The 26,687-nt window shown below is 50.1% G+C and overlaps 1 protein-coding gene across 1 annotated transcript in view; it reads left to right on the top strand.

Moving 5' to 3' along the window:
• LOC129492625 (golgin subfamily A member 2-like) overlaps nucleotides 1-22,226 on the top strand; it is a 74,548-nt gene extending 52,322 nt beyond the window's left edge. The window contains 17 exon segments of the mRNA XM_055297866.2: nucleotides 11,557-11,791; nucleotides 13,607-13,723; nucleotides 15,746-15,853; nucleotides 16,035-16,122; nucleotides 16,497-16,727; nucleotides 16,730-16,818; nucleotides 17,347-17,596; nucleotides 17,677-17,783; nucleotides 18,266-18,340; nucleotides 18,597-18,693; nucleotides 18,725-18,828; nucleotides 18,916-19,023; nucleotides 19,104-19,205; nucleotides 19,291-19,418; nucleotides 19,470-19,832; nucleotides 20,303-20,452; nucleotides 22,058-22,226. Coding sequence (XP_055153841.1) covers nucleotides 15,749-15,853; nucleotides 16,035-16,122; nucleotides 16,497-16,727; nucleotides 16,730-16,818; nucleotides 17,347-17,596; nucleotides 17,677-17,783; nucleotides 18,266-18,340; nucleotides 18,597-18,693; nucleotides 18,725-18,828; nucleotides 18,916-19,023; nucleotides 19,104-19,205; nucleotides 19,291-19,418; nucleotides 19,470-19,832; nucleotides 20,303-20,452; nucleotides 22,058-22,226 — 2,166 coding nt within the window. The 5' untranslated portion in view covers nucleotides 11,557-11,791; nucleotides 13,607-13,723; nucleotides 15,746-15,748.
• The last annotated feature ends 4,461 nt before the right edge of the window (nucleotides 22,227-26,687 follow it).

Here is a 26,687-nt window from a genome sequence, read left to right as displayed (position 1 = left end):
TTGGCCCAACGGAAAATCTCTGCATTTGGTCACCTGCCCCTCAAATTAACCCTACCACTTGGCAGGATGCCACCCCACACACAGTCACACGCCCTGCGGCTCCCTAAGCCAGTTCCACCTCATCACCTATTGCGCTTTCCTCTCCACTTCATGTATTCACTTAGGTCATTTTTTTTTTTTTTTTCTGAAGATGGAGTTTCACTCTTGTCACCCAGGCGGGAATGCAGTGGCACAATCTCAGCTCACTGCAACCTCTGCCTCCCAGGTTCAAGCGATTCTCCTGCCTCAGCCTCCTGAGTAGCTGGGATTACAGGCACCCACCACCACGCCTGGCTAATTTTTGTATTTTTAGTAGTGACGGGGTTTCACCACGTTGGGCAGGGTGGTCTCAAACTCCCAACCTCAAGTGTTCCGCCTGCATCGGCACTTAGGTCACTTAGGTCATTTTTAAACATGTTACAACTAAATGAAACAAATGCATTCCAAAGAAAAAGGACTCCATGTTCAATATATATTGAAGACAGGGACTTTTAGAGTTCTGGCCTATAAATCAGGTGATCAACCACATCACCCGGAGAGGAGGAAAACACGAAATGCTTGGGCAATTTATCTATGCTCTTACAGTCTTTAGTGGCAGAGCAGTGTGTTCACTTAGAAACTGCTGTTTAAAATAGCCAGTGACGGCCGGGCACGGTGGCTCACACCTGTAATCCCAGCACTTTGGGAGGTCGAGGCGGGTGGATCATGAGATCAGCAGTTCAAGACCAGCCTGGCCAAGATGGTGAAACCCCGTCTCTACTGAAAATACAAAAATTAGCCAGGTGCAGTGGTTGCACCTGTAATCCCAGCTATTCAGAAGGCAGAGGCAGGAGAATCGCTTGAACCCAGGAGGCGGAGGTTGCAGTGAGCCGAGATTGCACCACTGCACTCCACTCCAGCCTGGTGACAGAGTGAGACTCCATCTCAAAATAAAATAAAATAGCCAGTGACAGCAAGTCCAGCACCGCTGCTGTTTAACAGTTTCCTTCTCACACTAAAAATGAATAATGGGTGTATCCACGACTGAAATCCTACTCAGTAATAAGCATGAACACACTGATTTAAGCAATAACATAAAAGGAGCTCAAAAGCATTAGGCTGCTGAAACAGGAATTAAAAGAAATTAAAGAATGTGTAAGCAAAAACTCAGTTGTATGTAAGAAAACCCAATTCCCCCTGAGGAAGAAAAAGAGGTGGAGTCCTTTAAAAATTAACTCTCTGTTTTTCTGTCTGTGGCTAGTGAGCCTTATCTCTCCCTTTCCCAGGCATTGTGAAGACCCTGTTTCTCTAGCTGTGCAGCTGCAAGGTCACTAGGCAGATAAACTCAAGTTTTAAAACATGTTTTTCCTTGAAAAGTAAGAAATAATGTAATGCATGTCTCAGTTGAAGAACTGTCTTTGTTTCTCGCTTCTGTAATATGCTTCCCCCTGCACAGATCTCCCCGGACCCCACGAAATGCTTAAAAGGTAACCTGACTCTTTGTTTGGGGCTCAGTCTTTTTAGATGTTAATCTGACTGGGCCGGTGCACCTAAATAATAATAATAATAATAACAATAATAATAATAATAATAATAAATCCTCCTCAACCCCTTGGTCTCTCTGATTCCTAAATTATCCCACTGCATTTCGAGAAAGAAATCAGATACAAAAGACTACCTAGTGTATGATTGCAGTTACCGAAAGGCAACACGAACTTGGAGTGGTAAAAATCAGATGAGCAGCTCCCTGGGGTCAGGGGAGACTGAGGAACAGAGGCACGTGGATGCCTGGGAATTCGGGGGAAGGGGTGATGTTGATTCCAGGGACAAATACATTTGCTGAAATATGCAGAACTGTGTTCCTCACAATCACGTAAGATAAGGAGCTTCATCCCACAGAGCCTATTGGCACCAGACTAGAGAGATAGCCCTCGGGTATGGTACTTTTGCTACTTTTGTTTCTATCATGGACAGAAGATGTTAGGAAATCTGGAAAGGAGTGTCCTCAGATGGATTTTGTGGCACCCCCTACATGGAAGAAGGGAGGAGGTTGCAGGCCCGCCAACCCCATAGACCGAGGGCACAGACCTTTGTGGGGAGAGGGAAGGCCGCGGGAACAGTCACCCCTTAGCAGCTCCCTGGGTGACAGCCACGGCCCAGCAAATCTGAAACTGCGCCAAATGCCAGTTGCAACCACGGTCAACGGCTCTGTGTCCCTCGCAGGGCGAAACGGCCTTTCCTGGGCGCTGGAAAAAGGAGGCCAGAAGGGACGGATTTGTAAAGCAGGTTAGTGCAGAGGCTCCTAAAATGCCAGCGTCGGGAGCGAACGAGCGGAGGAGCTCCTTTTCCAAAGGGGAGGCATCGGCCTCTGCAGCGCAAGTTGACAAACCCTGGGAGCTGCGCCTCCAGCTGCAGCCACAACCTGAAACTCCCTCCACAGATGGCAAACTGGGAAGCCACTGGCCCCGCGGAGCTGCCCCGGCCGCGCTGCCCGCGCCGAGGCCGCAGCTTCGCTCACCTGCCGGGAGTCCGCGGGGTCGAATTCCCGCTGCTAGGACACACGGGCAGTTCCCTCAGGATCCCCTCTCCTGGGACTCGGGGACCTGCAGACCCCGCAGCCCGCGGCCCCTGCTCACTCCGCCCACCAGCGCCGGCTCTACCTTGCAGCAGGTCTCCCGGGGCGGGGTGGGGGGTGGGGGCAGCGAGCACTTTCCAGGTCCAGCTCCCTCTCCGCGCCCTGCGCCGCCCTCCCCACCCCTCCCCTCCCCTCCCCTCCCCTCCCCTCCCCTTCCCTCCTCTCCCCTCCCGAGTCGGGACCCTTTCAACCCTGACACTTCCAGCGGTCCCGAGGCTGCCCTGGGTGTTGAGGATGAGCCTGCGGTAGGGCGGACACCTGCTGTTTCCAGGATAGGCCCCGATCACTGTGACCGCAATTCCGTGGGTCCGACTGGTCCAAGCCTGACCCCGATGCTCCAGTGCCACCGGACCCTTCCCGAGCGCGCGCTTGCACACCCAGGCTGCCACCGGCAGGCAGCGGGAAGCTTCCAGCGATGTGTGCGTGTTTCCATAACCCGAGGCTCTGCTGTGTCATCCTGAACACGTGGCTTCAATCTGTTGCAACGTGCACTGGGCATCATTGATGCACTTATTCCAGCCTCTAGCTTGGTCAACTCTACTCCACCTCCCAGGGTTCTGGGTCCTTCTTACCTGTACGCCAGGTCAGGTCTAGTTTTCCTTCCCTCACCAAAGGCCCCCCAGCGTTTATTCACCCCTTGCACTCCCTGGCTCCCCGCATCCTTCCTGCCCTTCCATGTGTGACTAAAGCGTTTTCTCTGCAGGAAGGGCGAGCCTGGCGCTTTTCTCATTAGACCTTGCCCCAGAGTGTGGGGAGCTTGAATTGAGCGGGAGTTGGCCAAGAAGCTAAGCAAAACCTTGAGTGGGACCTTAGTACTTCTTCCATCCATGCATCACTGGGAGCCGTTGTCATTCCTGGAGGCAGAAGTTTCTGGTGAGCCCTGTGGGGAGGATCTTGGATTTGGGATGTTTTGAAGAGGTTTCAGGGAAGGAAGATAATGAGCGTTGTATTCTGCTGGAGAGAATCCCTGTGAGATCTCCCGCGTGGTCTTGCCCAGGAACACTCGGAGGGGCAGAGGAGTTCTGGAAAGAGAACTTGTGCCCTCACAACCCATTAGCAAGAAGCCATTAGCAAGAAGCCATTAGCAAGAAGCCAAATCTTATTTTTTTCTTCCAAAGTGACTAAAAGACGGTTTTCCTGCTGCGGTTTGCTAAGAGGACACGGGTCTGTTCAGAGGGGGAATTCCCAGTGAGCTTGGGGTGGGTTAGGGATGCCTGGAGGGGAGGTTGTGCCTAGAGTAGAGATTCTGGTGCTGGCTTCCAGGTCCTCTAGGATCACCTGTAGAAGGATCTGCAGGTTACAGTCTTGAAACACAGTTTCAGCTGTCCTGGCATAAAACTCTCATTAAAGAAACAACAACAGAGGGGTATGAAAAGTGTGAGAAGCAGACCAGTGGGAGGACATTTGCAGGCAGAGCAAGAGAAATGAAAGCCAGCTTGACAGTCCATTTTTAACTCAGTTCAGGTAGCTGCACTGCCTGAAGGTCAGGTGAGCCAAGGAAGGAGATGCTGAGAGGCTGGTCTTTGAAGGCCGATTTCCACTTCTACTTCAATAAACAGAAAAATGGAAAATAAACAAGCTCATTTAAGCCAATTAAACAGCAGTGTCAGTGGCTAGTGTGTTCAGCAAAAACGCATGGGCCTCTGGTCAGGTGTCAGATGCCAGCTGCCTGGCAGGCAGTCCCTGCGCAGGCCGCAGAGCCTCTTGCCCTTGTCTGGGCAGCATTACTAATGAGGCTGCCTCTTCCCTGCCTCCAGGGAGAATTATTAGAATTAACATAATGAGTGATCTGAACCAATACTAGTGAAATAAAAAAATTACTCATTTCCATTTCCTTAGGGTATTTAGGCCTAACTCATAAACTGAATGCTCCCATAGGGCCAGAAAGATTATTGGAACTTATAGAAAGTAGTAGTTACTCTTGGCTCACCTGACTAGCTGAAATCTTGCAAAGCTCTTTGGGATTTGACTGCAGAAAACAATTTACCTGTGAACAAAAGACTTCAAATAATGTCTTTTTGGCAGAATGGGCCTTACTATCAGGGCTTATAGGGTATGAGGAATGATTGAGGTAAAACAGACACATGGAATAATTAAGAGTGTCCATTTTTATCTACTTAAAAGCCTAAAAAATCCATTCCATCCCCAGTCTGCCTCTTCACAGGGTTAAACAGAGCTATTTTCTTTTTAAACTGAAGGCTGGAGAAGAATTAGGAAAAACTAAGTGCCATAATAGTCTAAGTGTGAGGTGACACAGTCTATCAGCTATTTTGAAAATGCTGTGGATACAGTAAATCATTTATCACTGAAAGTTCCTCACATTGGGGCACTTCAGGTGTTTAGTAAGTGCAGTGATAAGTTTATTTTATTGCTCTTTCATTATATCCTCTCACTCATACTGTATAAACAGTTTGTGGGGGTGCTTACCAGAAATAGTTGTGACGAATAGAAAATCCAGTCAGTTAAATAATTTGACTTCCTTTCATACACCAATGCATTATGTAACAAACTATCTAAATCATAAGCAAAGCCTTTAACTTAAGTTGCTTTTTTCTTTTTTTGGAGACAGAGTCTTGCTCTGTCTGTCATCCAGGCTAGAGTGCAATGGTGCTATCTTGGCTCACTGCAACCTCCGCTTCCCAGGTTCAAGCAATTCTCCTTCCTCAGCCTTCCAAGTAGCTGGTATTACAGGCACATGCCACCACACTCAGCTAATTTTTGTATTGTTAGTAGACACGAGGTTTCACCATGTTGGCCAGGCTGGTCTCAAACTCCTGATCTCGTGATCCACCCGCCTCAGCCTCCCAAAGCGCTGGGATTACAGGTGTGAGCCACTGTGCCTGGCCGCTTTTTTATTGCTATGATTTACTCATCTACCTTTTTACAAAAAGAAAATGAGATCTCAGTAAAAACTGGCAGCAGTATGTTCCTCTGATGTGTATGAAATATTTTTTTTTTTTTTTTTTTTTGAGACGGAGTCTCTCTCTGTCACCCAGGCTGGAGTGCAGTGGCGCAATCTCGGCTCACTGCAAGCTCCGCCTCCCGGGTTCACGCCATTCTCCTGCCTCAGCCTCTCCGAGTAGCTGGGACTACAGGCGCCCGCCACCACGCCCGGCTAATTTTTTGTCTTTTTTAGTAGAGACGGGGTTTCACTGTGGTCTCGATCTCCTGACCTCGTGATCCGCCCGCCTCGGCCTCCCAAAGTGCTGGGATTACAAGCGTGAGCCACCGCGCCCGGCCGAAATATTTAAGTTCTAGGCTTCCTCAGGTATAAATAGAGTATTCATAATGTCATCACTTACATAAAGTATAAATGCACAACACCAGGAATACTGCAAAGACAAAAGCAGAAATTATGTTTTAATGTATTATTACAGGAAATGTTGACATCTTGCACATTTGTGATTTGGAGCATTGAATGTTTATGACATGTTTCACTTGCCAATTTTCTGTCTTTATTTGGTAGCAGCCATTTATTCTTGAATCTTATTAATACATTTACATTCAGTGCATTGTTTATTTCATTTCATAAACTATGACACCTAAGAGAAAATGACTGGGTTTCTTAATCTGTACAAATCAGGGAGGACTTACAGGACATGGAAGCTGATTTGTACAGTATCCAAAGTATCCATTAGCAAGCAAGCTCATAGGGTTGTTATAAGGATTAAAAGGGAAACCTTTATAGTCAATGCTAAATGTTATTATTATTATTTTTACTTTTACTTTTTTTTGACAGAGTCTTGCTCGGTTGCCAGGCTGGAGTGCAGTGGCACGCTCTCAGCTCACTGCAACCTCTGCCTCCCAGGTTCAAGTGATTCTCTTGCCTCAGCCTCCCGAGTAGCTGGGACTACAGGCAAGCGCCACCATGCCCAGCTAGTTTTTGTATTTTTAGTAGAGACGGGGTTTCACCATGTTGGCCAGGACGGTCTTGATCTCTTGACCTCATGATCCCCCCGCCTTGGCCTCCCAAAGTGCTGGGATTACAGGCATGAGCCACCACGCCCAGTCTTATCTCTTTTTTATAAACAAATATGAGATCTTTAAATGCATACTGTCTCTAGATTCCCTTGGTTGTGCTAAGTTTGTATATTTGGTGTCCCATGTGAAGTGCTTAGAACCAGACCTGATACTAAGCAAGAGCTTAATGGGTGATATTATTATTACTGCTGTTATTGTGGTTCTGAAATTGTAGTTCTCCAGGCCAGTGCAACAAGCAAGTGGCTAAAAGTGGTTGGAGGAAGCATTGTTAAAGTATAACAAAATTAACTATCTTTCCTGTTTGCAGGAAATCTGGAAAGTATTTGCCACTGATTAGGAAAGCCTTTTTTGTTATAATACATCCATCACTGAATGGGAAAGCAGGAAGGGGATCTGCCAATGATATGTAAGAAAATAGTGTGGGTTAAAAAATTATCTTGGTGTGAAATACAGAGTTTTATGTGTTAACTTTTCTCTATTAATTTAGGAAATAGTTTTCTGGAAATAAATAACATTTACAGACAATTGAAAGTATTGACGATAGAACCACACAGTTGTTTCAAGCTACGTATGACCATCTGTTAACATTCTGGGTGATAAATTTGGTCATAATTTTTATTTGTCATTGAGGATGCACCACCCAATGAGATGACCATTTAATGATTAAATATCCAATATGACTCATTTTATGAAATGATATAGCATTTCCTATTTCGTAAGGTAACATTGAAACTTATCTAGTACAAGACAAAAACCAGGCCCAATATATAAAATCATACATAATACTTGCTGTTAAAAGCTGAGAGAATCTTTCAGTAGTGGAAGGCATTGCCTCTCTAAATTTAAGCCAAGAAATGGTTACCATAGCGACTTGTGTCTTATGTAGTTGTATTATTTTGTTCCCTTCATAAAAATTGCTATGTATTATCACTCTGTAAATATAGTCAATATGTTTAAATGCATATAATATCTGCTTTTCCTTAGTTGTGGAAAAGTTTATAATTCAGGTGAGTGACCACAGGAGAGAATGTCACCCAGGAACATAGAGTGGGTTCTTGACATTTGTCTGGGGTATATCTGACAACATTTACAAATTCCAAATTTAAGAATACCACTGTGGCACACCATTTTTCTGGAATTTCAATGTGTACCAAGAGGAGAGGAATGTAAAGCTACATGCTCATGGAGATGTTGGCTTCCTCATTGGTTGCCCTTCCTGTACCAGCCAGCATCTTGTTCTGGTGGACCAGCCTTGGACAGAGTTTGTCATTCACATTTGTATCTTAGCAACATTACAGGTTACTTCGTGACATAAACCTGTGGGGTTGCTCAAGAAGAGAACTGAATCTGAGAATGCCTGAGTGACAATTAGATATGGAATTCGGCAGGGTACTCTTTAGAATGGGATCTAATCTCTGTTCTGCAGATTTAAAGAGTATTAAGTTTAAAGAATTTGACTAAGTCACAGAATGACTCAGTTTCTTCATCTTCATGGTGTAGACGTTAGTTGAATGGATTGTGGAGCCTGACTCCTAGCAGTGGCATTTACTAGCTATGTCAACTTGGATAAGGTAGTTGGCATTTCTGTGCCTCTATTTCCACCCTTACAATGGAAATTATGGGGAAGGAAGTGAGAGGGAGAGATTTGTTAAAGCAGCGATCCTCAACCTTTTTGGCACCAGGCACTGGTTTTGTGGAAGACAATTTTTCCTTGGATGAGGATGGGGATGGTTTTGGGATGAAACTGTTTCACTTCAACTCATCAGGCATTAGTTAGATTCTCATAAAGAGCACATAAGCTAGACCCCTCCTATGTGCATTTCACAATAGGGATCACACTCCTACCAGAATCTAAAGCTGCAGCTGATCTGACAGGAGGTAGAGCTCAGGTGGGAATCCGGGCAATGGGGAGTGGCTGTGAACATAGATGAAACTTCACTCACTCACCCGCCCCCTGCTCACCTCCTGCTGTGTGGTCGGTTCCTAACGGGCCATGGACGGGGACTTGGTCATGGCCAGGAGGTTGGGGATCCCTGTGTTAAAGGATACAAAATTATAGCTAGATAGGGGAAATCAGTGCTAGGGTTCCATACCAAAGTAGGGTGACTATAGTTAACAATAATATGTGTTTCAAATAGCTAGAAGGAGGATATTAAATGCTCCCAACACAGAGAAATGATGGCTGTTGGAGATGTTGGATATCCTAATTTCCCCAATCTGATCTCTACACATTGTATGTATTAAAACACTACTATGTACCCCATGAATATGTACAATTATTATTTGTCAACTTAAAAATGTCAAAAACCATACTAAATAAATAAAATGGGAATTATAATAATTTTACCTTATATGGCTGTAGTGCGGACTCAGTGAGTGAATGCATAATGTACTCAATAAATGTTAGCCATGATCATAATAATAAATTTTACTCTGACCTTGAAAAATTCCCAAAGCTATGGTGACATTTTTATGAACAGGTAGCAGGGGAGTGTTTGCATGTGATCAAGGGTGTGTATAAAAGTATGTCTTTGGTATATATGCATTCATTTGGTCAATTGACATTCAATAAGTATTTACTGAGTGTTAATTATCTGTTAGGCACTGAGAATACAACAGGAAACCAGGTATATTTAGTTCCTGTCACCAGAGAGATTATAGTTTAGAAAGGTATATAGAAAAATAAATACAAGATTGTAAATAGTATGGTTAAGTTAGGGAAGGCACAGGGTGCTCCAGGAGGACAACGATATAAACACTAACGTGTTTTGAAATAAGATTTATAACTTTCCTACTCATCGTGTGTATCATGGACCAAGAGTACAGACATCACTTAGGAGCTTGTAAGGAATGCAGAATCTCAGGCTACACCCTGCACCACTGAAATAGAATCTGCTTTTTAGCAAGATTTTTAGGTGATGCATACTGTATGCAATTAAAGTTTGAGAAGCACAGATTTTAAAGAGAATGAAAAAAACCATAAGACAATTGAAGGATTTGTAAAATTACCTCAGGTCTAATTAAGAAAAAATATTTCTTGAGTACCTACTATGTGCAAGGCCTTGATGCAAGGTGGATAGTGTCTCAGCTGGGCAAGTGTTTGTGGATTCTTCGCGGCTCAAGGCAGATATAACAGCCCTAAGGACAATAATCCATCCTGTGTGGTTCTTAGCTCCTAGGCCTGGCTCACTGACTACACACAGCTATTTGAAAAGAGCCTGGTTTTCAGAGAAGACTGTATTATGTAAAAATTAAGTCCTGTTTTAATAAACTTGAGACACTATCAAACTCTGAATTATATTCAACCTTGATGGAATGGGAGCCTATAATATAACATGAGGAAGAGGCTTATATAATGAAATGTATTTAAAGTAATTGGTCTATGGAAAGTTGCATTTGGAAACCACAAATTTAGAAGGAAGAAAGTAATGTAGAAAGATATATCTTATTACTTCCAAATGGCCCTGTGACTTGGATGTTATTGTTCCAAATTTAGGAATGAGGATGAGGAAACTGGGACATAGAGAGTTTGGAAACCTGCCTTGGGTTACACAAGTCGGGGCAGGATTTGAATAGTGTTGCTCTGTGAGTGACTGGTTTCAGGAGGGAAGTTCAGAATAGCTGAAGTGCATGATGTGGATGGATGGAGGTTGTTAGAGGAGGGAAGTGGGGAACTGATGAGGAATGAGGTTGGAAAGGAAGGATGCAGAAGTCAGATTCCAAAGGGCCTTGCAAGCCTTATAAAGGAGCAGCTTGAATATGACTTAAATGGTAGCCATCCTATCCAAACTTCAAATTCCTGCTTTAAAGTATTTCTGGAGCTCCTTCATCTTGCTTGATGTAGTGAAGAATATAGTCCTGGCTTAGCTGCCATGACTTAAACACGACAGACTGTATTCCAGGAGAAACTGATTTTGGTTGAGGAAATTATTTTACCCTAGAGTAAAATAATCAGGAAAAAAAACTTCCTTGTATGAACTTGTATCTTCCTGACAAACAGCATTCATTGTCTATGGTTCTTTTTGCTGAGATGTATTGATTTTATTTTAATCTTTGGGTTAGACAGGACACAATGGACTGTCCTATTTTGTGGTAAGGGTGCCTCACAAACAATCTGTTATAAAAAATAAAGTGTTGCACTTTGTGAATGTTTAATATAATTTAAAAGTAAACTCAGATTCAAAATGTTCCTTATCTATAACCGTTAGAATTCTTCTTTTTTGAGTGGAAGAGGAGGAAGAGTTATTTTTAGTATACACGCTATTGTATATGGAGGTGTTTCATGCGTGACAATGACATTTGTCAAGTATATCAAGGCAAATGATCAATGGACAAAAAGTGTGGTGCTCTGGGAGGGTGGGGGGACTCATTAAATAACGAATGAGCTAGTGGCTACAGGAGGCTACATTCTTTTTTTTTTTTTTTTTTTTTGACAGAGTCTCCTCTTTCACCCAGGCTGGGGTGCAGTGGCGCTATCTCAGCTCACTGCTAACTTCGAGGAGGCTACATTCTTAATCCTGGCCAATCATCTTATACTCAAAGAGCCAGGAAAAAAGAGTGTATGTATTAGGGTTCTCCAAAGAAACAGTACCAATAGGAGACACATAGATAGATAGACAAGATAATTTACTAAGGGAACTGACTCATGGGATTATGGAGGCTCTTCTGAAATAAAATGGAAGTTTTGTCTTTGTGTCTGCTTGAGTACCTGCTCAGGAACCCTGAGCTTACTTCTAGGAATGCAACAAATCCTAATTTTTGGATTGCTAATTCAAGGTTAAAGAGAATCTTGTACATTCTCACTTTATTATCAGCCACCTTCAATGTGGTTAATTATGTGAAATTATGGTTAAGGTGAGGGGTAAATATGGAGAAAAAGAAGGGGGCTTCCCTGTATTCACTAGACTTTTATTTCGTTTCAGGGCTTATGACGGAGCCCAAGAGAGTCAGAGCAGCTTTCTACAAATTCAGCTGTCGCATTCATTTTCTTACACACTAGAGTTGCCACTTAAAAATACTCAAATAAAAAAAAATTGATGTTGACCATCTAACAGGAATACTTGACTCAGCTACTAAGTTACCAATTTGCTTCATTTTTGGAAGACATCTAGCATCTGAGCATTGGACTTTTCCTAGAAGTTCACTTGGTAACCTCGGGTAAGTCCTGGTTCATCCTGGAGAGGATCCGAGGGGAAAGCCTGATGGGACCCACGGCCGCTCTGAGAAGAAAGGGGTGTGGTGGGGTGCGGGAGGAGGAGGAGCTGGGAAGCAGGAGCGCCCGGGACTGGATCTAGCTGGAAAGGGGGTAGACGCTCTCCCGGAATCATGGTAGGGACCCTCTAGGAATGGGACGTTCCGAGAGGGGGTGTGTCTGGAACATTGGCTAGGGGTCCTTAGAGGTGATTTCTGGGAAGGGAAAGTCTGGGGCAGGGCTGTGAGGAGTCAGGAAAGAAACTGTTGAGTCCGTTCCTCACCCACTTCCTGAGCCCTAGGTTCCGAGGCCCCCAGGTCAGGGATTCAGTGGCACAGGAGGGTCCAGGGTAGGAGTTGGTGAGTCACCTCTCAGGTCCACCTGTAAAGGAACTCTGATTTAGAGCATGAGGGTAGCCCAGGAAGCTTAGACTTCACCCAGAGAAAGTCCCCTGCCCCTCTGCCCCTGGAGCAGGAGGCACCTCCCCTCCCCACCCTTAGAGCCGGCGGCCCCGCCCCTTTCCTCCCCCTGAAGCCGGCGGCCCCGCCCCTCGCCCTCTCTCGGAGTCAGCGGCCCCGCCCCTCTTCCCAGAGTGGGCGGGGCCGCAATTGCCTGCTCAGCTTTCCTTGTGATGTCTCACATCCCCCTGGATGCCCTGTTGCCTGGCTGTGCTTCCTTTTTCTGTCATCTTTCGCATCAACCAATGGGCTTGGAGCATGGAGGCCACGTCCCCCCATCTCTGCTCTAGTTGGCCCTGGTTACACCTCCTCTGGTCAGTCTCACAGCTGCCCGGTGGCAGACAGGACTTATTCCACAGTGGTAACTGGGATAGAGCTGATGTGGCCCCAAACCGACCTCCCTTCCCGCCCTGCCATGTCGGAAGAAACCCGACGAGCAAATTGGCAGCAGCAAAGAAAAAGGTAGAAGCGCCTGGTGGCAGCCCAAGGACCCAGCCCCAGGTGCTGTCTGATGGCAGGACCGTGGCCAGAGCTCATGCCACTGGTCTCACTGGGCTGGGCCCCCAGCTGCCTCTGGGTTCCCTCTACCAAAGTCTTGTCAGTGAGCCCCTCCCCTCAACAGCCCAGACCCCGCCTGCAGTGAGATTTGCTTATTTACCATGAAACACATCTTGGGAAACTGAACTTGACACTTGAATCTTCCTGATATCTCAACCTAGGGGACTTTGAGTGCCACAGGGTAATATGGGGCATCTTTCTGAAGCATCAGTTTCCCTTGATTCTCTTGAGAGAGAAAAAACGTTCATGGACTTAGGGATGACAGTCCCATAGATTTCTAAGAGTATACCAAAATTCACTCTGAAAAGAGGCTTAGGTTGTCCTCTTACTGTTCAATTCCCAGCTGTAACAGAAAGGCTGCCTTCTGCCATGAGGACTCATTGATGTAAAAGTTTGAGAGGTGCTGCCGCACTTCCTACACTAACAGACGTGTGATAATGTGTGACTCTAAACCACACAGTGCCCAGTTCCTGCCTACTTAGTGTCTGTTTTTCTACCTCTGCCTCTGGTATTGGGCCCTGGCAGCTGCTGATTTGTGGTGAAACCCCAGAGCTTGGGGTCAGAAGACAGAGTTCAAGTTCAATTTTTGCCCTTTTTTAAGCCGTGGTATCAATCCCTTTCAGTCATTAAGTCATTAAGACAACACCTTGTACAGTTGTTTGTGGCAATAAATCAGATGGCATAAAAGAAAGTTTTGTAAAAACTGTAAAGGCAGATATGACTGTAGGGACTTCTCATGAGTATTCCTGCTTTTCTTTTCCACAGTTGAGAGACTATCAGTGGAGGAACAGCCCTGGTGTTCCTACAGGAGTGAAAAAGAAAATTAAAGATTGCAGTAACCCCGAGACAACCACTTCTGGTGGTTGCCACTCACCTGAAGATGTGAGTCTTGGCTGGCCAGGCTCCTGGGGACAGGGGGCCCAAGGAAAGTAGAGAGTACTTGTTAAGATTGTGGAAGAACTGTTGGGTCCTGGTTAAGAATTCTGGATTTGAATCCTACCTCTCCATCTGCTAGGGATATGATGTAGGGCAAATTGCTTGAGCTCTTTGGGCCTCTCTTTTCACATCTGTAAAATAAAGGTGGTATTGTTTGACTTACACTTGTGAAGCTTAAATGAGATTTGTTATTATTTTTATGTTAATGCCAAGTACAGGGCCTGCCATAAAGACCCAGGACACCCAGGAAATGGTAATTGCTGTTTCATTTTCCTCATCCCCAGTCTCAAGGGAAAGCCAGGCCAATGGGAACAGCCACTTGCCATCAGGCTGTCTCTTTTTGAGTGACTGAAAGGGCCCAAGGTTGTGATGAGGAGAGCCCCAAGCACCAAGGTTGGGAGAAGATCTAACTTTTGAGCTCATCTTTGCTGCCAGCGTGCTGGGTGACCACAGAAAAATCACTTCTTCCCCTTGGCCTCTTTAACTCCTCTGTAAGATGACACTGGATAAGATCAGTGTCTTTCAGACTTGTTTTTTAGCTGGAGACTCCTATGTTGAAGCGAACCCTTACTCAAAAGTCTGGTTTTTGAAATGGAGGTGGAGGTCTGGTGCTCTACCAGATTTATGCCCACATCCCGGGCCTGAGGAGAGGGGTCCAACGAGAGTATTCAGAGCAGCATTGTCAGGTGACTCCACCTGTGTGACTGCACCACTCAGGGGACTGTTCTATCTATTTGTTTCTGCCCCCGGCAAGGCAGCAGGCAGCCGTTTGGAAGGCACAGGCCATGGTCTTGATCTCCTCCGTTCTCCTTCAACATTTCATGTCCCTGAAGCCACCTCTTCCTCCTCCCCTGAATCTCTTGCCTCTCTCTAAGCCTCTTCTGTCTTTGTCCACCTGCCCTTGTTCTACCCTTTTGGCCTCCTGTAGGTTCTCCTTCCTTCCTCTGCCAAGCATATCCTGACACCCACAGTGCCAACTCAGGGAAGAGCCTCCTCACCCAAGCCCCTGGAGTCCAGAAGACAGGAGCTCCAGGAGGGCCCCACCCTCACACCATACCTCTCCAGATGCTCTCTCCAGCTGGGCATGCCCCTGAGGCTCCTCTGGTTTGGGGGATACTTTGCCTCTGGCTTATTTTATGTTGCTACCATTTCCCTTCTGCCTGTTTATGTCTGCTTCTTCACCTGCTTGATTGATTGGGCTTTTTCCCTTCACCCACATCTTTTATTATCTTGGAGAAAGTGAGACATATCTTAAAGGTTAGAGGTAATTTGGGAATAACTTTAAGAGCAGACATATGGAATTTGGGGCTTTGTTTCTTAGAGACAAAGTCTCCCTCTCTCACCCAGGCTGGGGTGTAGTGGTGTGATCTCAGCTCACTGCAACCTCCACTTCACAAGTTCAAGCAATTCTTCTGTCTCAGCTTCCTGAGTAGCTGGGATTACAGGCGCCCGCCACCACACCTGGCTAATTTTTGTATTTTTAGTAGAGATGGGGTTTCACCATTTTGGCCAGTCTGATCTTGAACTCCTGAGCTCAAGTGATCCACCCACCTCAGCTTCCCAAAATGTTGACATTACAGGCATGAGCCACTATGCCAAGCCTGAGATTTTTAAAAAATTATTTAAGTTTTTATTTCTAAAGCAAAGTAACTTGACAGTAGAGATCTTTATTGACAGGTTGTACATTAACCCTAGCCCTAGCCCTTTTAAGGGGCACTGTGTGGAACAGCCCGGGGTCCCCAGACCTGAACTTCTTGTGCTTCACCATCCAGTTTTCAAGCTGGTGTGAAGCCCCTGATGCTAACCAGCAGTTATGACAGGCCATGGAGGAGCGGGCACAGGTGGAAGCACACCTGGGGCAGTGAGGCTTTGCAGAGGGAGGGATGTGGAAGGAAGATGACCTCAGGTGGCCAGGAGCAGGTGAGGACCAGTGACAGCCCTTCCTAAATTCTATGCCCATTCTTGCAGGTAATGGAGGCATGTAGACAAATACAACTGGAGAGAGATACATTTGCTGAGATTCTTAAAGGAGAGAGAGTCACGTGGCAGCAGAGGATGAATCAGATGTCGGAGCAAGTGAGACCTGACACTTCAGCCCCACTTTAGATCTTTCTGGGCATCTGTAAAATGGGAGGGGTATAGCCAGAGGTGGTCATGGGTCTGGGCTTTGTGGAGGAGGGGGGCAGAGAGGGAGATGGTAGCTTGTCCAGCCAGCAGCCCCCCTCTCCAGGGCCCTTTATCCCTGTGCTTTGTGCAGATGCGCACACTGAGGGAGAAGAAGGAGTGTATTATGAATCGGTTACAGGAGATGGAGACAAGCTTGGTGGGATTGAGAAAACAGATGAGTAAGCTGAGACTGGGGTGACCTGGGAGGAGGACTGACATCAGAGGGCCATGGGTGGTGGGTTAGAATGTCCTAGGGAGGTGGGTAGATGGAAGGACTTTGAGGCAGAGGAAAAGAGGTATGTGCTAGGAGATGGCAAGTCTGGTAATCTCCATGAGCCTCAGTTTCCCAGTCAGCAAAGAGGGAGGAGTGCCCATTGTCAGCCACCCACACAATGTCTGTATCTTTAAGAGGCTTGGAAGATTCCCTACCATCCAGGTGTGGGGAATCATTAGCAGGGAGGCCAAGTTTGTGGAGCCTGAGAGGAGCTGTGGACCAAGAGGAAGATTTTTTTTTAAGAATCCAGAGGCCCTTATTGTCTGCTTTTTTTCTCAGCTGAACTCCCAGCCCTGGCACCCCTAGCAAGGCCCTCCGAGGTGGAGCAGCAGCTACCAGAGGAGGCTGAGCACCTGAGGGAGGAGCTGGAGAGTCTGGCAGGACAGCTCCAAGCCCAGGTACAGGACAATGAGGGCTTGAGTCACCTGAACTGGGAGCAGGAGGAGCTGGAGCGGGTGGCTGAGCCCTTGGGGAAGCAAGTGGAGGAGTGCAGACGAATCCTACAGACCATGGGGACCACACTGCTGTCAGCCACACGCTCTCCCAGACCCGTGAGGTCAAGGAAGAGCTGGCCGAGCTGCAGAGTTGCTTCATAAAGCTGGTGCACGGCCCCACCTGGGGAGCCAGCCCTCCTCCCTAGCCCTTTGGGCCTTTGTTTTCCCGCCTGTCAAATGGGGTGGTGTAACCTTCGCGTGAAATGGCACTTCTGAAGGCACCTGTGAACCAGAGCCCTGCTCCAATGGCTGTGGGGAGGTGGGGATGATTTTTCTAACCTGACTTCACCCCTCCCGGTGCCATGGGAGGCAGACACCAAGTTCTGGGCTCTCCAGCTGCAATGAAGTTAGCATCTTCTTTGCAGAGGTGCCAAGGATTAGATGAGATAATACATGGAGAGCATTAGGCATGCTGGACACTTAGGAGATGATGGCTCGCTCCTTCTGCTTTTCCAGCATTCTGTGGCCTACAGTTTAAGTGGTGGGAAGAAGAGTATGAGATTTCATGCAGGGAAAGAGGCATGGGGCTCTAGGCAGTCACTTAGGCCTGGAGCAAGGGGCCACAGGCCTGGGCAGGAGACAGAGCCTTGCAGTGCCCTCGCTACCCTATTCATGGTCCCAGAATCTGGAAGCAGGCCACCACCTGCCCTCTCGCCCAGGTCTTCCTGCAGGTAGAGGTGAAAAGCCAAGAGCCTCAGAGTGTGCAGCAGCAGCAAGACCAGTCCCTGGGTCACCTGCAGCAGTACGTGGCTGCCTGTCAGCAGCTGAGCTCTGAGATGGAGACACTGCACAGACAGTTACTGCTGCAGACCCAGCTCATGGACCAGCTGCAGCAGCAGGAAGCGATGGCCGAGATGGCCCACCAAGAGTTGGGGGGGCCCAGTTGTGGGAGTTGCTGAGGGCGTGGCCCGAGGGGGATGACTTGGCAGCCTCTGTGCCTTCAACTCTCTTTCCTGGCCCCTTAGGAGCACCTGGAAGCTGCCAGCCAGAGAACCAGCAGCTACAGGCCCAGCTGAGCCTCATGACTCTCCCTGGGGAAGGTATGGGGGACCACTCAGAGGAAGAGGAGGGAGCCCAGGAGGAAGGGGGGACTGTTAGCAGCATAGGATTGAGGAGTTTAGAACAGCTGGACACTATGCCGACCGGGTTTCTGAGTTAAGTTTGGCATCAAAACGGTGACCTCCTGGGAGTAGAGGGGCCACCAGGTGGCCTAAGGATGGGTGAACTGGCCCAGGTCAGAAATGAAGCAGGTCAGAACTCCCCTGCCACACGGTAGTGGGACTGAGCCTGGGCAACATAGCAAGACTTTGGTTCTAAAAAAATAATAATAATAAATTACAGCTGCTCATTCCCCTCTGGGGAGGGACTGGCCCAGGTTATCCAGTGAGGGTTGAGGCAGAGGTGGGCCCACCCTAATTCCCTTGTTGGGTTGCATGAGGACCCCTCTGGCTATGCACCATAGGAGATAGACTGGATGGGGGCAGGGGGAGAAGGAGGGGAGGGGAGGAGGAGGAGGAGGAGGAGGAGAAGGAGAAGAAGAAGAAGAAGAAGGAGAAGGAGGAGAAGGAGGAGGAGGCACCTTGGCCCATGCCGAGCATCCTGCAGGACCTGGAAAGCCAGGAGTCCATGGTGAGCCTGACTCCCCCTGCCCCATCTTTGCCCCCTCCCTCTGTGGTCCTTCCCAGACCCTCTTATGCTTTTGGTTTCCTGCTTTCTTATTTATCTGGACCCTCACCCCTTTCCTGGGGAGCCAGTGTTCAGATATCATTTGACCTGTGACCAACAGGTGCACACTCTGAGGCCCCAAGCGAAGGGCTCCTCTCCACCTCCCTGCCCCGTTGGTCCTGTGTATCCCCCAAGAAGAATGCACACCTCTTGCCTGCAGGTGGCATTTTTAACATCAGCTGTAGCCAGTGCAGACGGGGAGCAGGCTCGGCTCCGTGGGCAGCTGAAGGAGCCTGCTTCTGGGCCCATGCCAACAGGTGAGCCAGGTGCCAGCCCAGAAGGTGCCAGCCCAGAAGCAGCCAGAAGCAGCAGCCCCAGCCCCAGGGACTGGGATCGATTCTGTGTGTGGGGAGACCCACCGGGCCCTGCAGGGGGCCATGGAGAAACTGCAGGTGAGTGAGTCTCTCCTGGCATGGGCCAAGAAGGGTAGGAGCGAGGCAGTTCGCTGCCGAGATGTGACCCCATTCTTTTGGCTCCAGAGCTGCTTTATGCAGCTGACGCAGGAAAAGGTGGACCTGAAGGAGCGGGTGGAGGAGCTGGAACATCGCTGCATCCAGCTCTCTGGAGAGACAGACACCATCGGTGAGGTGGAGGCCAGGGCACAGCAGGGGGAGCTGCCCAGCGGGTGAAAGGAACCCAGCATCTGAGCCCTGTCCTCTGGCAGGAGACTACACCGCCCTCTCTCAGCCAGGGGGCAGCGCTGAAGGAGCAGCACCGAGAGGAGGAGGAGCACATCCACAGGCTAGCCCAGGACAAGGAGGAGATCAAGGCAGGGCGTGGAGCTTCTCCACCTGGGGGGTGGCTGTGGGCTGGGTGTGGGTTCAGGCATGGCAGCTGAACACCCTTTCCTCCAGGTGAAGCTGCTGGAGCTGCAGGAGCTGGTGTTGCGGCTTGTGGGCAACAGGAACGAGGGCCATGGCAGATTCCTGGCAGCTGCTCATGAGCCAGCTCCAGGGGCCCCAGCCCCCCGGAGCTCAGGGCTGCCGACAAGCAGGGTGGTGAGTAGTGCCCTCAGGCGGGGTGAGCAGGCAAGAGCAAGGGAGGCTGGCAGTGTGCTCAGAGCCCTCCTCCCTCTCTCCAAACATCTTTGCCAGGTGAGCCTCACCGGCAGCGTGGAGCCTGCACAAGGAGAGGCCGGGGAGGGTTCTCCCCGCGACAACCCCACTGCACTGCAGATCATGCAGCTGTTTGGTGAGATGCAGAACGCTCAGGAGCGCCCAGGCTTGGGCAGCATCCCCTGCATTCTGTTTTTCTACCAGGCTGACAAGAACCATGAGGTAAAATTACCCTCATCGGAAAGCCAGTTGCCTTCAGCAAAGCCAGGAGAAGGGGGGCTGGAGGCCCCGCCCCCACCATGTCCCTCCTACCCCTTTCCAGTCACCCCTTTACCCTTAGAGTAAATGGATTTAGCCATACTTCTTGACCTGGCATATCCTGTTTCCCTCACTGGGTCCTGTGGTTTGTGCCACTGAATGGGGACCCCAGAATGTCTGAGCTGGGCTGCTGGGGACCTTCCAGGCCTGTTACCTGCATGCTGCCTGGTGACACCTGGGGGATTCCACAGGTGGAATGGCACCCATTGGGGACAGTCTGGCCCTAATGGCCAACAGGCTCAGAAGCCTGATCTCTCGGTGCCTGGGAAGGCAGGGTGCCAGCACCCAAGGGCACTGACTTCCATCCAGCCCAGGTGACTTCAGTCCCATCCCCCTGCCTCCCTCACCTGCCTGTGCCTGGTGGCCTGTTCTGTCCCTTCCTCCAGAGTGCAGGTGCCCCACAGGCTCCCTCCAGGCTGACCTCATGGCCCCGCTCCTAGTGGCCAGAGCTGGCTTCACAGGATGAGCCAGCCAATCTCCAGGGGCTTTCCAGGAAAAGAGTCCCTTGGAAAGGATATGGACTTTTCACCGCTTCCGACGACCACGAAACCTCTGAGGCAGGTTTGGATGCCATAGGATTCAAGGGGGCGGCAAGGGGTCCAGAGCTGCAGACAGCTGAGGGTGACCACTGGGGTCTGCTCAGGTGACAGCCTGGAGTATGTGACCACATCCAAGGCAAACTGTGACTAAAAGGAAGGGCTGGGGTGGCTGGGAGTAGAGGAGGCCATTCAGGGCTGAGAATCCCCCGGGGATCTCGGAGAGGGCGTGGAAAGGGCCATAATGGGAGTGCAGAGGTGAGGAGGGGATGATGAAGTCACAGTGCTGAGCGGGGGGCTGGGGAGGGAGTAAGTGGAGGTGGAGGGAGTAGCCTGTTTAAACCTGGGGCTCATCCTTATGAACATGAACTTCTGGCAAAAAAAGTTTTTTAAAAAGTAAAACTTAATAAACTTAGGGGTCAGTAGGCCCTTGATAGGGGAGAAACAAGCCTTTAGAGTGAGCGAAACCCAGGATTGAGGGTATGAGGTCTGTGTTGAACCTCCTGGATTCAGGATTATATCCCCTGAGGGTCCAGCCGGAAGGCTGGAACAGACTTGGGCACCTGGAAAGCTGACATGGGAAACAGGTAGCAGGTGAGACAAAGTGGGTCCCTGATGCCAGGAGGAGAAGTGAGTGCTGGGCCTTGTGGCCTTGGGTCCATCCTAGGAAGTGCTGGAGGCTCACACAGGAGCCCTGCCTGGCTGGGGTTTCTGGGAGCCAGAGGAGGGAAGTTAGGTCTGGAGGGAGCAGAGTGAGAAGTGCAGGTACTAGCAGCCTAGAGACTTGGAGGGAGCCAGCAGTCTCGACTTTCAGCCAGGAAGGGACTTAGGAAATGGGTCGTTCCCTGGTGGGTTGTGGTTTGGAGAAATCTAGAGGCTCTGGGGATGGTCGCTGACCTCCCTGGGGGATGGGAGGATGATCTCTTCACAGAAATTCATCAGCAGCCCTGAGGTCAGCGATCCCGATCCCATGTCCTGACAGGTGCCTCCTGCAGCCCCTCCACAGCCACTTGCCAGGTCGTGACCCTGCAAGGACGTGTGTAAATGTGCACACATACATTCCTGCTTTCCTCAGGCAGCACCTTGCAGGGTTCTGAGCTCTTTATTCCTACTCCTCCGTTTTGCTCCCTTTCCTGCCATAATTTCTGTGCCCGTGAAGCCTGCTCTTCTTCAGGAGACAGGAGGAACATGAGCTAATAGGGATGTGCTGGGCCCAGGCTGCAGGATCAGCCATGCTACAGTCCTGCTGGTAGCCATGGGGAGTGGGGCTGACAGAGGGTCTCACTGGGAGGTGGAAGCGCCTCCTCATTGGTGCTGTCAGTGGACACGTGGAGGGTGATGGTTCAGAGGTCCTCTCTGTCCTTCCTTCTCCTGGCCTCCTGGAGGGCAAAGAATGAGTCTAACCCCTCACTAGAATCCCTGGTTCTCCAGAGGGTGTGGCATGTTTGTGGAAGGAATAAATGAAGGAATGGCTGAGAGTCCTGCAGTAGGATGCCACGGGCGGGGCATAGGTGGGTTCCAGTAGGAAAACAGCCAGCTGTGTCCTGGTATCCAGGTCTGCATGGCTTGTCAGAGCTGATGGTTCTTTCAGGCCTAATCTGGACAGACCCAGGAGGTAGGAGGTCTTAGGGCCTCCTTCCTTTGATCAGCTCTCATGCACATGCCTTCCTTTCCCCGGTTCCTCTTGACTAGTGCCCTTGTGTCGTGGGCAGCCTCCTGAGTGAAGGTGAGGAATCTCCCTCCCCTGAGCTCATCCACATCTACCAGGAATTTGACTTCCAGGCATCCAGCCGCGTGGTGACAGCCACCTTCCCCTATACCACCATGCTGTCCACTGGGCGGCTGCCCACCATGTCCATTCTGCCTTGGACACCTACATGAAGGTGAGGCACAGGCCTGGAGTGTGTGTGTTGGGGACAGCCAGGTCCCTTGGGTGGAGCTGAGTAGGACTGCCCAGAGTGGGAGGAAGAGGTAAATCACCTCTTGGGGAGAGCAGCACTCTGGGGCCCTCATGGAATTGGTACCTGTGGGGCCAGGAAGATGGGCAGAGGTTGTTGGCATCTCTTTCAGATGCCCAAGACCTTGTGGGAGCCAGAGCATTTCCCAAGAGCATGGAGAGCTCCTTCATGAACCTGGTCTGGATGGTTTGGCTCTGCGTTTGACCAAAGACATCCTTAGTGCTAATCCCACACTCCTGGCTCAGATGCAAGGACAGTCCACTTTTCTCTCCCACTGCTAGAGGCCTGCAAAGCAAGGACCTGAGGCTCCCCGTGGCTGGGCAGGCACCAGGTAATCACGAGTTGCCCTTGGCCCTGCCTCTGCTATGCACCTGCTCCCTGAGCCCAGAGCTGCAGCAGCAATGGCAGGCCCTTCTCCTTTACTTCCTAACCTGGTCACTGGCCATGCTGGCAGCACAACCTTCCTGGAGGAAGGGGAGCCAGCCACCAGGCTGTCTGACAGAGGTCTGTGTGTCTACAGAGATTTTTTTAAAACTTGCCCTTTTAAGCATCCCTCCTCCAAATGTTTTGTAAACCTGGAAACCAGGGAAATGACCCATTTGGGCTTGGAAATGACTGTTGATTCATTCATTTAACCTGTTTATTTTCTGTGTGTCGGTGCTATAATGGGCACAATGTGAATGAAACTTTGGTGCATGAAACAGGCATTTACAGTGAGGTGGTGAAGACAGGTAATCAATGTCAGACAAAAATGGGACATGTGTTAGAGAAGGAGAGGGTGAGAAAAGTCAGGGAACCGACTTGAACAGAATGGTCAGGGACAACCTCTCGGGGAGATCACCTCAAGGCAGAGTCCTAGAGGAGCCTTTGGAGAGAGGAGGTAAGAACATTCTAGGCAGAGCTTTGGTCTAAATGCAGCAAGAAATCACTACAGTGTTCCAACCAGGAAAATAAGAGAGTTGGAGCCATGTGTTTACAAGGTGGGCTGTCCCATTCGCAGGCAGGAAGGGGCTGGACCACAGAACTGGGGTGAGGTAGAGGTGCTTAGGAGGCTGTCATGAATCCCTGTGTGAGTGGCGGTGGCTTGGGCAGGCCCAGCGGCTGTAGAGATGCAGACAAGGATGGAGATTTACAGGCACTTTTGGAATAGAACTCACGGACTTCGGGTGGATTGGCTGTTGTGGGGACAGGCAGTGAGGGAGTCACAGTGAGCTCCACTTATCTCTGGCCTGGGCAGGTGGGCAAGCATGTAGTGATGCTTTTCACTGATGTGTGGGGAACTGAGGGAGGCCCTGGTTTGGGGGGAAGCCAGGTTATTGGGTTATGTCAGTGGAGCTGCCTGAGATACATCCAAGTTAGGGGTGTGGAGTAGGCAATGGTATGTGTGGTCTGGAGTTCAGAAAGGACTGGCCTGGTGGATATGTTTGGGGACATCAGCCTGCTGGTGGTATTTGACCAAGGAGGCTGCCCTGTGCCCCCTGCCTCTGTGGGGCCAGGTAGGCCATGGACAGCCTGGGGCAGCAAGGGCTGGGCAGAGGGTGCGGTCAGTGTGGCTGGGGCAGGGAACAGGACAGGAGAGTCTGTGAGAGTGGGAGCTTGGCACACTTGGAGGATCCTTGCAACTTTGTTCACCAGAGCACGTTGGGAAAAGGGACAGGGCGGTGGGGATGGAAATGGAAGCTCAGACGGCTCCTGGATTCTTCGGTCAAGGCTGAGGAGTGAATCCATGAGGCCCTGGGTCACCAGCTGTGGCCTTGGTGGTCAAGGACAAGATTGAAACATTGGGAGTGAGCAGACCTGGAAAGGGGAGGGCTGTCATGCGGGGAGGGCAGGGCGCGGGGAGGGTAGAGGGAGTTTCCTTGATGAGCTGGAGGGTGGTGGCAGGAATGGGTGCTGAGCAGGATGTGCTTGGCCGGCTGCAGTTGGACTAGAGGTCGGGGGTATGTCACTGGCGGTGATGGCAGGAAGGAAGGTATCAGTGCCCGAGGCCTGCTTAGCATGCCACCTCTGGGGAGCCCTCCCCATTTCACTCCAGGAAGGCGTCTCCCATCCCATCTGTGCCATCCTCGACCTTAAGGGCCCATCTGGAGAGACAGCTCCCTGGAGGAGACTTCTTGGGTTCCAGGCCTTTGAACAGGGCATGTGTCCTGTGGTGTGGTGGCGAGCGACTCAGCCACCAGAGCCTTTTCCTGGCTTCAGGGTTTTCCTTTGTTTGTTTGTTTTTTGTTTTTGTTGTTTTCTGAGACTGAGTCTTGCTCTGTCACCAGGCTGGAGTTCAGTGGCGCGATCTTGGCTCACTGCAACCTCCACCTCCCAGGTTCAAGTGATTCTCCTGCCTCACCCTCCTGAGTAGCTGGGACTACAGGAGTGTGCCACCACGCTCAGCTAATTTTTTTGTATTTTTTTTAGTGGAGACTGGGTTTCACCATGTTGGCCAGGATGGTCTCGATCTCTTGACCTTGTGATCCACCCACCTCAGCCTCCCGAAGTGCTGGGATTACAGGTGTGAGCCACCCCGCCCAGCCCAGGTGTTCATTTTTAGACACCTTTTTCCAGATTTCCCGGCCCCTGACAGCTTCACAAGTTGCCTGGTTTTGATGTTACCTCTTTGATGAAAGCCCTTCCTCCTTTCACCCCTTCCCATGGAAGCCTGTCAGCTCTGCTCTGGACTCAACTCTCCTGCAGTGGGGGTTGGGACACGGAAGCCAGGGATTTGTGGGAGAGCAAGGGGCTTCTCCCAGAGACATCTGTGAGGCATGCTTATGTGGGCGTGGTCACCAGCAGAGGGAGCCAGGCCGGGCTGCCCACTGAGGAGTCATGGCCCAGAGTCCTGGGCTTGTTTTGGCGGTAGGGTTGGGGTGTTTCCTCTGTCCCTGTATGTCGCCTGACCTTGCATCTTGGGGAACAAAGCCAGGGGAGAGATGAGGAAGGGGCTAGCTCTTTGTGCTGGCCACAGCCTGCCAGTGGACAGAGGCGGCTGTGTGCCTCTCTCAGCCCAGGAGAGAGCAAGGAGAAAGTATAAGGCTCCCTCCCATCCCTGCTGCCATCTCCACCGCCCTGGGGACAGAGAGGAGATTACCAATGAGACCCGGTGCTTCCGACTGTCCCAGCTCCCACAGCTAGCTGCCTTTAACTGTGTGTGTGTGCCTGTGCGTACACTCTTCCTCTTCTCTCTGGATCTGGGACTGCTGTGAAGGTTCTTCAAATGGAATGACAGCAGCCATCAGCTTTCTGTTTCAGGAGGGGTGAGGGAGGACAGGAGCCCTGCTGCCAGGAGTTCTCGGGGGAGGACTTGGCAGGCTCACCTGCCTTCTCAGAGGCTGGCTGAGGGGCAGGGTGAAGGGATCTTAGCTTTGGGCTTGGGAGGTGGAGCGCAGCTGCTATCCTGGTAGTTGTAAATGTGCCTGAGCCTGGGACAGGATTGGTCTCATGGGACAGAGGGACCGGGGGTCACTTCGAGAGGCCCAAGGAGAAGGATTTGTCAGGACTCTTGGCATTCTGGAAGGGATGGCTGACTGCAGCTTTTGTGGCTTGATTGGCAGCCTCTGGCTCTCTGGCCAGCCTTCCCCAGCTTGGCAGCCTGGAAACTGCTATACGGACTGGAACTATGCTTTTCTCCATAGATACTGCTAAGGGCCCCCAAGCTGAACATTCAGTCCCCAGGAACCCGTGGGTACTGTGTGACCATTACTCCATATGGAAGATGCCTCAGCTTTGTCAGGCTGCTCCACTGGAGTCCAAGGAGGTGTCCTCTAGGACAGGAGGAAACCCCTCCTTAAGTCCCAGGAAAGGGTGTCTTCTGGCAGCTGCAGCACGGACAGAGCTTGCTTGAAATTGCAAACCCGCAGGGGAGAGTTGGGGCTCAGATGGGAGCCCAGAGCAATGGACAGAGACCCTCAAATTCACCACAGGCTTTTTTATTAAGACGGAGTTACACTCTGTCACCCAGGCTGGAATGCAGTGGTGTGATCTGGGCTCACTGCAAACTCCGCCTCCTGGGTTCAATGGATTCTAATGCCTAAGCCTCCTGAGTAGTTGGGAATACAGGCGTGTGCAACCACACCCAGCTAATTTTAGTATTTTTAGTAGAGGCTAGGTTCCACTATGTTGGCCAGGATAGTCTTGAACTCCTAGCCTCAAGTGATCCGCTCACCTCGGCCTCCCAAAGTGCCGGGATTACAGGCGTAAGCCACTGCACCCGGCCCCACCACAGTCGAAGTGAGTGTCCAGGGAAGGCTTCGGACACATGGAGCAGAAAAGGGCTTATGGATGGGCCCGGGAATCCCATGTGTGGGATTGTGTGTGTAGGTCGCTAGCACAGTTTGCTCGTATCTGTGTGTAGGGCTTGGCGGGGAAGGCCATTGAGAGAGTTAGACTCACCCAG

This window comes from Symphalangus syndactylus, chromosome 11 (assembly GCF_028878055.3).
Source record: "Symphalangus syndactylus isolate Jambi chromosome 11, NHGRI_mSymSyn1-v2.1_pri, whole genome shotgun sequence".
NCBI lineage: Eukaryota > Metazoa > Chordata > Mammalia > Primates > Hylobatidae > Symphalangus > Symphalangus syndactylus.
Note: the sequence above shows the minus strand (reverse complement) of the source record. Positions and strands in the feature narration are given on the sequence as shown.